Here is a 14,762-nt window from a genome sequence, read left to right as displayed (position 1 = left end):
TAACATCCTTGGGAAGGTGGAGCTTGCTATTGGGGTCTATATTGGGGCAAAACCATTTCCCAAGCTCTGAGGTGTACGTGTGGGGGTGCCACGGACAGGGACCTGTTAGATAGGACTGGCTTGATTTTCTGCACAAGCATTGTGGTAGGATGGGCTACACTATTTCTCCCATCAGGCTTCCTAGTTGGGTTGGATTGGGTAGTGCAGTAGGAAGTGCTATAAATTAGCTTCCTTATGCAGGGAGGGCAGCAGAATGGGGCCCAAGGACAGCACAGCACATTGTTTGGGGCTCCAAATTAGGCAAAACTGCACAATGAGTTTCCTGACAAGACAGGGCCAAGGGATTTGCTCTGTAGATGGGCATAGTTACTGGCCCAATTCACTGTTCAGATGCCACTGTAGGTGAGGATGTAGGATGGGTTATGCAGAATCCTGGGTGCTCTGGTTATGTTTACAGGTTGGGTGGGACTAGAGGCTATATTCAGCACTGAGTGGGCCTAAGAATTAGCTTCCTGCCTGGGTGAGGCCACAGAACAGGATCCAATAGTGGCAAGGCTCACTGTTTAGAGGCTGAATCAGGCTGAGCTGTGTACCAAGCTCCCTGGTCAGATGGAGCCATTAGCTTTGGTTCTGTAGGAGCGCAAAGCCACTGGCTGGGTTCACTTCTCACTTAGGTGCTACTGGTCTATAGAGCTTCCTGGGTGATCGGGCCAGGCTTCCTGGTCAGACAGTGCTGAGCTGCACTCAGCAGTAGGCAGAGCTATGAACTAGCTTCCTTCTGCAGGGCCGCAGAACAGCTGATTATGCTTCCCATTTGGGGTCCTGAGTCAGGCAGAACTACAAACCTAGTACCCTGGCCAGACGGAGTCACTGTCTTGGCTTTACAGATGGCAAACTTGCTGCTTTGGATTTCTACTTGAGCACCACTGGAAAGATGAACTCTGTCTGCCAAGATCTGAGAGTTGGTTACTATAAGATCCAGCCCACCCTTCTCCATCACGATCTCATCTCCAGTGGACTAATCCTCCAAATTCCCCCCATGAACCTCTGGAGGCAAGACTCAAGTGGGCTTCCCATGAAAAAACCCACAATTCTGGGGGAGCTAGATGTCCACCTTGGGCTCTCTTTTTTCCTACTGGAGAAACTTTAGGTCCAGAGGGGACCCTCTCAGTGTGGCACTATGCTGGCCTGGGGGAGGAGCAATGCAATCAGAGTGTAGCCACTATTCTTATCCTTCTAATGGGTTCTTTTCAGTCTATGTGGTCCAGGGGGGTGCTTCACTCTCACTCCCATGTCCCAGGATTTTCACGGTGGTGTCCTGTGTATGGATAGTTGCTTTTTGTCTCCTTCTGTGAGGGACTGAAGTCTGGAATGACCTATGTTGCCACCTTGATGACTCATGTGACCTCTTTTATTCCTTACGTCATTAAAGGAATCCATCACTGAAGCCACTGGGTCCTTGGAGTTTTTGTTGTGGGAAGATTTGTAACCATTAATTCAACTTCTCTAATTGGTATAGAACTATTCCAGTGTTTTTCCTCTTCAGACAATAGTTTTGGTCATTTTTACCTCTCATTTTTTTTTCATATCATATACTTGAGAATTTATTGGCACACAACTCCCTTATTACCATTTAAATATTTATAGGCTCTATAGTGATGCCCCCTCTCATTCTTATTTTTGTTGAGGTATAGTTGATTTACAATATTATATTATTTTCAAGTGTACAACATAGTGATTCAAAATCTTTATAGATTTTACTCCATTTAAACTTATTTTAAAATATTGACTATATTCCCTGTGCTGTAAAATATATCCTTATAGCTTATTTATTTTATATACAGTAGTTTGTACCCCTTAGCCCCCTATCCCCACTGGTAACCACTAGTTTGTTCTCCATATCTGTGAGTCTGTTTCTGTTTTGTTATATTCATTCATTTGTTTTATGTTTTAGAGTCCACATATAAGTGATAATATACAGTATTTGTCTTTTTCTGTCTGACTTATTTTACTAAGTATAACACGCACTGGGTCGATCCATATTATTGCAAATAGCAAAATTTCATTCTTTTTTATGGTTGATCAATATTCCATTATATATATATATGTGTGTGTGTGTGTGTGTATACCACTTCTTCTTTATCCATTCATTTGTTGATGGACACTTAGGTTGCTTTCATATGTTGGCTATCGTAAATAACGTCACAATAAATATTGTAATGCATGTATCTTTTCAAATTAGTGTTTTTGGGGTGTTTTTTTGGATGTATACCCAGAAGTAGAATTGCTGAGTCATAAGGTAGTTCTATTTTTAGCTTTTTGAGGAACCTCCATACTGTTTTCCAAGTGGCTGCAACAATTGACATTTTTACCTACAGTGTACAGGGCTGGCTTTTCTCCACATTCTCCTGAACACTTGTTATTTGTTATCTTTTTGATAACAGCCATTCTGACACATGTGAGGTGACATCTCATTGTGGTTTTGAGTTGCATTTCTCTGATGATTAGCGATGTTGAGCACACTTTCATGTGCCTGTTGGCCATCTGAAGGTCTTATTTGGGAAAATGTCTATTCAGGTCTTCTGCCCATTTTTTAATTGGGCTTTCTTTTTAGATATTGAATTGTATGAGCTGTGTATATATTTTGTATATTAATCCCTTATGAGTCATATCATTTGCAAATATTTTCTCCCATTTAGTAGATTATCCTGTGCTTAGCAGAGTGGCATAGTGGAAGCGTGCTGTTGCCCATTTAGTAGATTTTTTCATTTTGTCAATAGTTTCCTTTGCTGTGCAAAAGCTTTTAAGTTTGATTAGGTCTCATTTTTAATTTTTGGTTTTATTTCTTTTGCCTTAGGAGACAGATTCAAAAAAAGTATTGCTACAATTTATGTCAAAGAGTGTTCTATGTTTCCTTCTAGGAGTTTTATGGTTTCAGGTCTTGCATTTAGGTCTTTAATCCATCTTGAATTTATTTTTGTATTGGGCTTGCCAAAAAGTTTATTCACGTTTTTCCATAACATCTTAGGGAAAAACCCAAACGAAATTTTTGGCCAACCCCAATATATGGTGTGAGGAAATGTTCTAATCTCATTTTTTTATAGGTAGCTTCCCAGTTTTCCCAGCACCACTTATTGATAAGACTGTCTTTTCTCCATTGTATATTCTTGCCTTCTTTGTCATTGATTAATTGACAATAAGTGTGTGAGTTTATTTCCAGGATATCTATTGTGTTCCATTGATCTATGTCTGTTTTTGTGCCTATACTGTACTGGTTTGATTATTGTAGTTTTGTAGTACAGTCTGTAGGAGGGAGTGTGGTCCCTCCAGCCCTGTTCTTTCTCAAAATTATTTTGTCTATTCAGAGTCTTTTGTGTTTCCACACAAATTTTAAAATTATTTTTTCTAGTTCTGTAAAATATGCCATCAGTATATTGATAGGGACCCTTTCATTCTTGAAATTGGTAGTTTGTGGGGTGTTTTTTCTTCATCAGTACAAATAAGGATTTATCAATTTTATTCATCTTTTAAAATAATTTTTGCTTTCACCGATTTTCTCTATAGATTGTCTTGTGTTTTATTAATTTGTACTTTTCTTTTTATATTTCAGTCCTTCTAATTACTTTGAGCTAATTTTGTACTTCTTTCTCTAGCTTCATAACTTGGAGATTTACCATTGATTCAATACATTTTTCCTTTTCTAATATACGCATTTAAAGATATAAACTTCATTTTAAACATCATTTTGTTTTACCTATATATTTGGACCTGCTATGTTTTCATTATGTTTGAATTTTAAATTGTTTTTAATTTCTTTTGTGATTTGTCCTTTAACTTATGAATTATTTAGGAGTATGTTTTTTTAATTTTCCAAATATTTGTCAACTTCCCAAATATCTTTTAGTTACTAATTTCTAATTTAATTCTCTTATAGTCAAACAATATACTCTGCTTGATTTCACTTTTTGCACCTTGAGATTTTTGAATATTCCCCTTGCACTTGAAACGATTGTTTATTATACAGTTGTTGAGTGAAATTTTTCCTAAATATCAATTTGTTTAAGGTGTTGATAGTATTGTCCAGATCTTTTGTTATCATTACAGATTTTTGATGACTTATTTCATCAAATACATTGAAAATAATATTTAAGTCTCAGTATATTTCTATTTCTTCCTTAGCTTTGTCAGCTTTTGCTTAATATTTAGAAACTTTATTATTAGAAATGTAGGTACTTAGAACTGTTATATCTTCCTAATCAATTCACACTGTATCATTATGAAATTATTCTATTAATATCTCTATTGTATACTACTTTAATTTCCTTAATTACCTTTTTGAAAATTTAAGTACTAGAAATTATTTTATTTTATTCACATATTTACCTTATTTGGCACCTTCATTTCCTTCATTTTGATCTGGGTTTTCATCTGATGTCATTTATTTTAGCCTGAATAACTTAATTTCCTGTTACTTATGCAGATCTACTTTTTATTTTTTTTTGCAGATCTACTTTTGATGAATTATCTCAGTTCCAATTTATCTGAAAATATCTTCCTTGGTCTTCATTTTTTAAAGATATTTTCATAGGATTTAGTTCTTTAATAACGACTTCCTTCCATTGCTTTCTGGTTTGCATTGTTTCTGGTGAGACACAGGCCGTAATTCTCATCATTATATTTCCCAATATGTAATGTGTTTTTCTCTCAGGCTACTTTAAATTTCCTCTCTTAATCTTTTGTTTGCATTAATTTATGTACTATGTGGTGATGTATTTTTTTCTTTGTCTTTATTCTGTTTGAGATTTTCTAACTTCTTGGATATATGGATTAATGGTTTTTCATCAAATTTGATTATTTAAGTCATTGTTACATTTTTGTACATTCTTACATTTTACATTCTTACATTTTTTTCTGCCCTGGTATCTCAAATTTTTCCTTCTGTATATAAGATTTTACATATATACCAGTTTATATTATTCTACAGGTAGTTAAGGCTTTGCTTTTTTTTTTTTCCAACCTTTTTTCCCTCAAGACTTCTGTTTGAATTATTTATATTTCCTTGACTACAACAGTGTCCAATTTATTGTTAAGCTCATCCAGGCAATTTTTCATTTCAGACACTGTATTTTTCAGTTTCTGACATTTCATTGCTCTGTTTTTATAGTTTATATTTAGCTACTGAAACTTCTCATCTGTTTACTAATTATGGCCATCCTTTAATCTGTTAAATAACAAAAATAGCTAAAAGCTTTTTAAAATTTTTTCAGTCTGTTTGTTAATTCCAGTATCTATATCCTTTGTAAGTCTGCTTCTTATTTTGGGGGAGGTGCGTGAGTTATATTTTCTATGTCTATATATAGTATGTTTTAATTGTGTGATTGATATTGTGAATGCTACATTTTTGAGAATGAATTTTTAATTATTTTAAAGAGTAAACTTTGTTCTGGCAGGCAGCTAGTTTACAGGCAGATGAACTGAATTCTTTCAAGGTTTGATTTAAAGATTTATTAGAAAGAGTATAGAATAGTTCTATTCCTAATACATTTTCTTTCTGGGCTCTGAGTTGAATGCTTAGGGTTTTCAGTGAGAGATCTCTATTTTTGCTGTTCATTACTCCAAAGTCTCCAAGTATTGTGCAACTTGCAGATTCTCTATTTGCTTCCCTCTCTGAGGGAGGCCCTTTACTTGCACAGCTAAGCACTGAGATAAAGACTTAAGAGACCTTTACATATATTGCTGAAGTTCTTTTATATATAGCTCCTATCCTGTGGTACTTGTCCTGAAAAATTCAGCCACCACAATAGCCTCAAACTCTGATTCTCCCTGCCTTTTTGGATCAGTGATACACTTGTGCTTTTCTTGGATGCCATCTCCTTGCACTGTGGCCTCAAATGTGTCACCAGTAGGAAGCCATAGCTTCATTTGACCATTTATATTTTGACTGCCTTATTGTCCAATGTCTGAATGTAGTTAATATATTTTGTAAAGTGTTACAGTTGATTACTATGGAGATGCAAGGCTGATAACATTTACTCCATCTTGTCCAGAAGCTTAAGTTTGAAAATTCTGTTGTTAAATAATTGAGAACCCTTTACCAAGTACCAAATATGTAATATAACAATTTAAACTTATTAAAGTATTCCCTTTACTAATAACCTTAAAATTACACATATGGATTCTACTGCAGAGTTTATAAAACATGATTTTAGAAATTGAAATACAACCTACTTTCAAAACATAGTTGCTGAAGAATCATTTTTTTTTTACTATTTATAGATAATTTAAAGACAGAGACACTTATTTTAGAAGACTAATCTGAACTACAGAAAAAACGATGAATTTTTGGAATTGTTTAAAGATGACAGGAAAGAAATATCACATATTCTCAAGTCAATCACTGTCAAAAAGTAGAGAGAAAGCCTACATTTGAGAATGAAACTAACATGGCTTGGACTACCCTTTATACTATATAAGAATTCATTGTTTTAAAGCTTAATTTGTTCTCTTCTCTTTATCATCTATATTTCTTACTTCAACGTATGGAAGATTTATGAATTAAAGTATACACTCCTAATAGCTTTGGAAGTTAAATATTGAAGTCTTTGCACAAAGAATTGTTTAATTTTCCTTTGAAAGGTAGCATAAACTATTATATTTTAAGCATAAAGGAAAGTAAATTATACTCACTCTACTACAAGCACCAGTAGTGGTCTCACAGACTGTGAGGATGGAGATGTTCTGAGGTCGATTTAACCATCTGACCACCGTCTTGGTATTGCTTACCCATTTAACCATAGTGATATAGTATTCTCTAGTTCGGAAACAAAATTAAAATTTACATTTAGAGCCAGAGAATGTGTACAGCACCAATAATATACACTTGTTATTTTACATGCAGAATAAATGAAACACTATAAGGATGTCACATCATGTTAATCTCCATTTATATATATACACATCTGCTTCTTCAAATATTGACATATATAAATACAAATATATGTGTGTGCGTATGTATGTAAACACATGCACATATACATATATACATAAATATACAGAAAATTTGAGAATAAATTTGAAAGTGAATGATTTCACAGAAGGAAAATTTTTGGAAAAAATAAAAATAATCAAGATACTAGACATTCATAAATAATTTTCTATCGATCAGTACAGTGCTAACATGTGCAAAATAAGAAAAAATTTTCTAAGTTATATTCTATTTTACTTTTTCAAAAATTCATTCAATAATCAATTAAAAGGCAAATATTATTGATTTAATAGTTATTTCTTATGTATGACTTCCATGTTATCTCACTTTATCCACAGGACTTGAGCCACAGAGCCATGAATGGTTTGCTTTGGTCTTTTTCCATTGAGGGACAATGGAAATATAATCTTATTCATAATATTTTTTACAATATTATTTTTTAATCTTATTTATTTGAAAAAGTTTAAAACAAAGAAGGAATCAAACTGAAGAATACGAAGGGTTACTGAATTTTTGGTAAAGTGAGGATGCTAATCAGTGGAGCCTATAATGTCCTCATGATGGTTGTAGATTGGGAAAGCTTATATTTTTCCTTTATAGATTCTATGTCTGGAAATTTACATAATATATCACAAACTCCCCCAACCCACACATAACAAAATGCAATCATTAATACTGATTCAATTTATGATAAAAAGAAAAAGAATTTCCAACAAAATTGCCCAGTTTCAAAATAGATTAGATGATTTAGAAATGGTTTGAAAAATGCCATCCATGAATATTGTCTTAAAATGAATGCATCAGGTTTTTAAGTGACTTTGAAAAAAATCACCTATGAAAGTAAAACCTTGTAATACAAATCACCTCTCCTTAGACACACTGAGTTAGACATTCAGCTACCTGAATCTCACATTTCTAACATTATTGAGTAGTTAGTGCTTCCTCTCGAAAACCAGTTAGCCCATCAAAGTAAAGATGTCAGAAGGACAAGCATAACTTGTCATACAGTGAATCCTGCCATATCTTCTTCAATAATCTCTTCAAGCTATCCAGCACCTTTCGCAACTAGCTGAGTCTCACTTGAAAATTGCCCAGAAACTCAGTGAAATCATAAAATAAAGTTATCTAAATAAAGTTAACAAGGCAACTTTGAATCAAATATGCTACTGGTTTAGGATTAATCTTTGGCCAAATCAATGGGCCTTGTGATTCTTTAAAGATCTGTGTCTTGTTCACTTTCACTACGCTTTGTTTAAACTGATTTATTTTGCATGCATTACCATTTTGGGCAGTGTGAATATTAAAAAAGGAAAAATATAGGCATTAACTTTTAAGAAATTTACCTAGAAGGCTTAGCATGGAGAAAAATGACAGTGGATACTATAATTAATCAGGAAAAAAGTGAATTGTGATAATATATATTACTGAGTAACTGGCATAAATGTTGTGCAAAACTGAAGTAAAAAATAATTTGATTGTTGTAAACAACTGACCAAAGACTGCAAAATCAAGGTGGTAATAGTTATTGAAAAATCTGGAGAGAACTGACATATAGAGAATTTCAAACCTGATCAGAAATTTGTCTCATTTAGCTAAAGTGACTAATATTATATTTTGTGCCAAATGAGATGAATTAATATGAATGGTTTTTAAAATAAATAACAACAGGAACAACAAAAAAAATTTAAATATTCATTTTGAGTGTTTTCCTTTCAAAGTAGCCCTCAGGTGAAATGTTTTAAGAATATCTTTGTAATGTCTTCCCAGACACTGACACATTATATTAACTATATAAGATGTGAAATCTTGATTTAAAAGAAAATTCATACTTAAAAAACATTAAAATTCAACTGGTGCAAATCTAGTGAATAAATGGTTTTCAAAGAGAACACTAAGTTAGGTATAAAATTAAGGTAAAAATTATTTATAGTCAAGACACATAATAATCAAAAAACCAAAATTTAAATACAAAGACAAAATATTAAAAGAAACAAGGGAAAAGCAACAAAAAATATACAAGGGAATCCCCAAAAGGTTAACAGCTGATCTTTCAGCAGAAACTCTGCAAGCCAGAAGGGAGTGGAAGGAAATATTTAAAGTGATGAAAGGGAAAGACCTACAACCAAGTTTACTCTACCCAGAAAAGATCTCATTCATATTCGACAGAGAAATTAAAACCTTTAGAGATAAGCAAAAGCTAAGAGAATTCAGCTCCACCAAACCAGCTATACAACAAATGCTAAAGGAACTCCTCTACATGGGAAACACAAGAGAAGAAAAGGACCTGCAAAAACAAACCCAAAACAATTAAGAAAATGGTAATAGGAATATACATATTCATAATTACCTTAAACATGAATGGATTAAATGATCCACCCAAAAGACACAGGCTTGCTGAATGGATACAAAAACAAGACCCATATATATTCTGTCTACAAGAGATCCACTTCAGACCTAGGGACACATACAGGCTGAAAGTGAAGGGATGGGAAAAGATATTCCATGTAAATGGAAATCAAAAGAAAGCTGGAGTAGCAATACTCATATCAGATAAGATAGACTTTAAAATAAAGAATGTTACAAGAGACAAGGAAGGACACTACATAACGATCAAGGGATCAATCCAAGAAGAAGATATAACAATTATAGATACATATGCACCCAATGTAGGAGCACCTCAATACGTAAGGCAACTGCTAACAGCTCTAAAAGATGAAATTGACAGTAACACAATAATAGTGGGGGATTTTAACACCTCACTTACACCAATGGACAGATCATCCAAACAGAAAATTAATAAGGAAACACAAGTTTTAAATGACACAAAAGACCAGATAGATTTAATTGATATTTATAGGACATTCCATTAAAAAAAGGCAGATTACACTTTCTTCTCAAGTGTGCATGGAACATTCTCCAGGATGGATCATATCTTGGGCCACAAATCAAGCCTCAGTAAACTTAAGAAAATTGAAATCATATCAAGCATCTTTTCTAACCACAACACTATGAGATTAGAAATCAATTACAGGGAAAAAAATATAAAAAACACAAACATATGGAGGCTAAACAATATGTTACTAAATAACCAAGAGATCACTGAAGAAGTCAAAGAGGAAATCAAAAAATACCTAGAGACAAATGACAATGAAAACATGATGATCCAAAACCTATGGGATGCAGCAAAAGTAGTTCTAGTAGTAGTAGATTGTGTATAGCAATACAATCCTACCTCAAGAAACAAGAAAAATCTCAAATAAATAATCTAACCTTACACCTAAAGAAACTAGAGAAAGAAGAACAAATTAAACCCAAAGTTAGCAGAAGGAAAGAAATCATAGAGATTAGAGCAGAAATAAATGAAATAGAAACAAAGACAACAATAGCAAAGATCAATAAAACTAAAAGCTGGTTCTTTGAGAAGATAAACAAAATTGATAACCCGTTAGCCAGACTCATCAAGAAAAAGAGTGAGAGGACTCAAATCAGTAAAATTAGAAACAAAAAAGGAGAAGTTACAACACACACCACAGAAATACAAAGCATCCTAAGAGACTACTACAAGCAACTCTATGCCAATAAAATGGACAACCTGGAAGAAATGGACAAATTCTTAGAAAAGTATAACCTTCCAAGACTGAATCAGGAAGAAACAGAAAATATGAATAGACCAATCACAAGTAATGAAATCGAAACTGTGATTAAAAATCTTCCAACAAACAAAAGCCCAGGACCAGATGGCTTCATGGGTGAATTCTATCAATCATTTAGAGAAGAGCTAACACCAATCCTTCTCAAACTCTTCCAAAAAATTGCAAAGGAAGGAACACTCCCAAACTCATTCTATGAGGCCACCATCATCCCGATACCAAAACCAGACAAAATGCTACAAAAAGAGAAATTTACAGACCAATATCACTGATGAATATAGATGCAAACATCCTCAAGAAAATACTAGCAAACAGAATCCAACAAAACATTAAAAGGATCATACACCATGATCAAATGGGATTTATCCCAGGGATGCAAGGATTCTCCAATATATGCAAATCAATCAACATGACACACCATATTAAGGAATTGAAAAATAAAAACCATATGATCATCTCAATAGTTGCAGAAAAAGCTTTTGACAAAATTCAACACCCATTTATGATAACAAGTCTCCAGAAAGTGGTCATAGAGGGAACCTACCTCAACTTAATAAAGGCCATATACGACAAACGCACAGCAAACCATTCTCAATGGTGAAAAACTGAAAGCATTTCCTCTATGATCAGGAACAAGACAAGGATTTCCGCTCTCACCACTATTATTCAACATAGTTTTCGAAGTCCTAGCCACGCCAATCAGAGAAGAAAAAGAAATAAAAGGAATACAAATTGGAAAAGAAGAAGTAAAACTGTCACTGTTTGCATATGACATGATACTATACATGGAGAATCCTAAAGATGCCACCAGACAACTACTAGAGTTAGTCAATGAATTTGTTAAAGTTGCTGGATACAAAATTAATGAATAGAAATCTCGTGCATTCCTATACACTAATGATGAAAATCCGAAAGAGAAATTAAGGAAACACTCCCATTTACCACTGCAACAAAAAGAATAACATACCTAGGAATAAACCTACCTAGGGAGACATAAGACTTGTAGGCAGAAAACTATAAGACACTGATGAAAGAAATTAAAGATGATACCAACAGATGGAGAGATATACCATGTTCTTGGATTGGGAGAATCAATATTGTGAAAATGACTATACTAACCAAAGCAACCTACAGATTCAATGCAATCCCTATCAAATTACCAATGGATTTTTTACAGAACTAGAACGAAAAATCTTAAAATTTGTATGGAGACACAAAAAACCCCGAATAGCCAAAGCAGTCTTGAGGGAAAAAAACGGAGGTGGAGGAATCAGACTCCCTGACTTCAGACTATACTACAAAGCTACAGTAATGAAGACAATATGGTACTGGTACAAAAACAGAAATATAGATCAATGGAACAAGATAGAAAGCCCAGAGATAAACCCATGCACCAATGGTCAACTAATCTATGATAAAGGAGGTAAGGATACACAGTGGAGAAAAGAGAGTCTCTTCAATAAGTGGGGCTGGAAAACTGGACAGCTACATGTAAAAGAATGAAATTAGAACACTCCCTAACACCATACACAAAAATAAATTCAAAATGGATTAGAAACCTAAATGTAAGACCAGACACTATAAAACTCTTAGAGGAAAACATAAGAAGAACACTCTTTGACATAAATCACAGCAAGATCTTTTTTGATCCACCTCCTAGAATAATGAAAATAAAAACAAAAATAAACAAATGGGACCTAATAAAACTTAAAAGCTTTTGCACAGCAAGGGAAACCATAAACAAGACGAAAAGACAACCCTCAGAATGGGAGAAAATATTTGTAAACATATCAACGGACAAAGGATTAATCTCCAAAATATATAAACAGCTCATGCAGATCAATATTAAAAAAAGAAAGAACCCATTCAAAACCTAAATAGAAATTTCTCCAAAGAAGACATACAGATGGCCAAGAAGCACATGAAAAGCTGCTCAACATCACTAATTATTAGAGAAATGCAAATCAAAAGCACAGTGAGGTATCACCTCACACCAGTTAGAATGGGCATCTCAGAAAAGTCTACAAACAATAAATGCTGGAGAGGGTCTGGGGAACAGGGAACCCTCTTGCACTCTTGGTGGGAATGTAAATTGATAGAGCCACTGTGGAGAACAGTATGGAGGTTCCTTAAAAAACTAAAAATAGAATTACCATATGACCCAGCAACCCCAGTACTGGGCATATACCCAGAGAAAAACGTAATTCAAAAAGACACATGCACCCCAACATTCACTGCAGCACTACTTGCAATAGCCAGGTCATGGAAGCAACCTAGATGCCCATCGACAGACGAATGGATAAAGAAGATGTGGTACATATATACAATGGAATATTAATCAGCCATACAAAGGAATGAAATTGGGTCATTTGTAGAGACGTGGATGTATCTAGAGACTGTCATACAAAGTGAAGTAAGTCAGAAAGAGAAAAACAAATACCCTATGCTAACACATGTATGTGGAACCTAGAAAAATGGTACAGATGAACCAGTTTGCAGGGCAGAAATAGAGACACAGATGTAGAGAACAAACGTATGGACACCAAGGGGGGAAAGTGGCAGGGTGGTGGTGGTGGTGGTGTGATGAATTGGGAGATTGGGATTGACATGTATACACCGATGTGTATAAAATGGATGACTAATAAGAACCTGCTGTATAAATAAGTAAATAAAATAAAGTTCAAAATTTCAAAAAAAAAAGAAAAACAAACAAAAATTATTTATAGTCATACCACTTACATTTCTCTTTGATTAAATAATATGATTTTGTGTGTTTGTACCTATACTATCTTATATTCATAAGCAAAATTTAGTCTTATGTGAGATATCTTAGTACATATATTCATAAGGATGAGAGTTCTCCCCCAAATAGAACTTGTAAAGTCCATTGGGGTGATTTCCAACCATTAAGATTTCCATAATAAAGTGCTGGAAATATCCAAAATCAAAGATAAGTAGAACTTGGCACGTAAGAAGGGAGGAAAGATATTTACTAATTAAATTCCATCCTGTATCCTTTCTTTGTTCCAAGGTCCTAGGTGCACATCTCCTTATGATTTATAATGACTTGTTCAGTTTGCTTATAAGTATTCAGGGTTCCTCTGAATGAGGAAATAAGGAAGTGCCCTTACCTGAAAATGCCACACTCCTTGGTCTGCCTGCTGCAGATGTGGCTGTCCTCCTGGAACTCCATCTCATGAACACATTAGATCTGGTGTCCCATGACCAGTGGCCAGTGAAAGTGTCCCTTCCTTATAACTGGCTTTCCTGCTTGTTCCTAGTCTCCATGGCTCTGGATTACCCAGGAAGTCCTCGAGGATCTGGTCCTCTTGAGCCACAGAGACATAGACAAGCGGGTTAGAGGGATTGCACTCAAGTCAAGAAAGACTTTCTATTAGCTGGGTGGTCTGGCAAAAGAGATCTAATTGTTCACAAGGGTATGTGGAATGGAGGCACCAGCATCACCAGCAGACAGGTATATTAGCAGTCACACCTGTGTTTTCACTGGCCTCCTGTCCAATCACTACTCTTTGTTCACAATAGTCTTTGTGCACATATGGTTACTCTGAGCTCACTCTCTTCCAGATAACCCAAGATCTCTGCACACAAGTGTATTGTGATGACATTCATGACCAACTCATAGCTAGTGCCCTCCAAAGACCTCTGTTAATATCCACGCTTTACTTGTAAGAAGGGTCACTTCCATCAACACAGATAAATTTATTAATTAGGTTTTATTGGAAGGTATAGACATTCACTGGCAGAATAAGAGACACAGACTAGACATACTTCAATTAAATAGGAAGAAAAACCATGGCAGTTCAAGCCCAGAATGACAGGGGCAATATGACAGTGTCATATCAATGAAACAGGCTGAGAACAATGTGTCACAAAGGGTGGATGACTAAAGAAAGATTTCTGGTAAGTAGAATGTCAAAGACAGTGAGTGAGGAGAACCTAAAGACAAACCACTGTCTTTATTCTTCAGCCTGGAGATGAATGAACACAGGAGATAACCACTTCTTCAAAACAATGTGACAAATCTCTAAATCTGCATGATTCATTATTATAAAAATATTTCCTCTAAAAGTTAACTATGTATTTTTAAGTTCATACCAAAATTCTCC

General features: G+C 34.5%; 1 protein-coding gene across 1 annotated transcript in view; it reads right to left on the bottom strand.

Annotated features, from left to right (window-relative positions):
* The window catches only part of DPP10 (dipeptidyl peptidase like 10), a 119,956-nt gene that overhangs the window by 93,557 nt on the left and 11,637 nt on the right, over window positions 1-14,762 (bottom strand). The window contains exon 3 of the mRNA XM_022590656.3: window positions 6,688-6,811. Coding sequence (XP_022446364.3) covers window positions 6,688-6,811 — 124 coding nt within the window. The remainder of the gene's footprint in view (window positions 1-6,687; window positions 6,812-14,762) is intronic.

This window comes from Delphinapterus leucas, chromosome 8, assembly GCF_059928025.1.
Source record: "Delphinapterus leucas isolate spDelLeu-1000000601 "Yukka" chromosome 8, BTC_Dleu_Yukka2, whole genome shotgun sequence".
Classification (NCBI taxonomy): Eukaryota; Metazoa; Chordata; class Mammalia; order Artiodactyla; family Monodontidae; genus Delphinapterus; species Delphinapterus leucas.
This window is presented reverse-complemented; position numbering and strand designations above follow the sequence as displayed.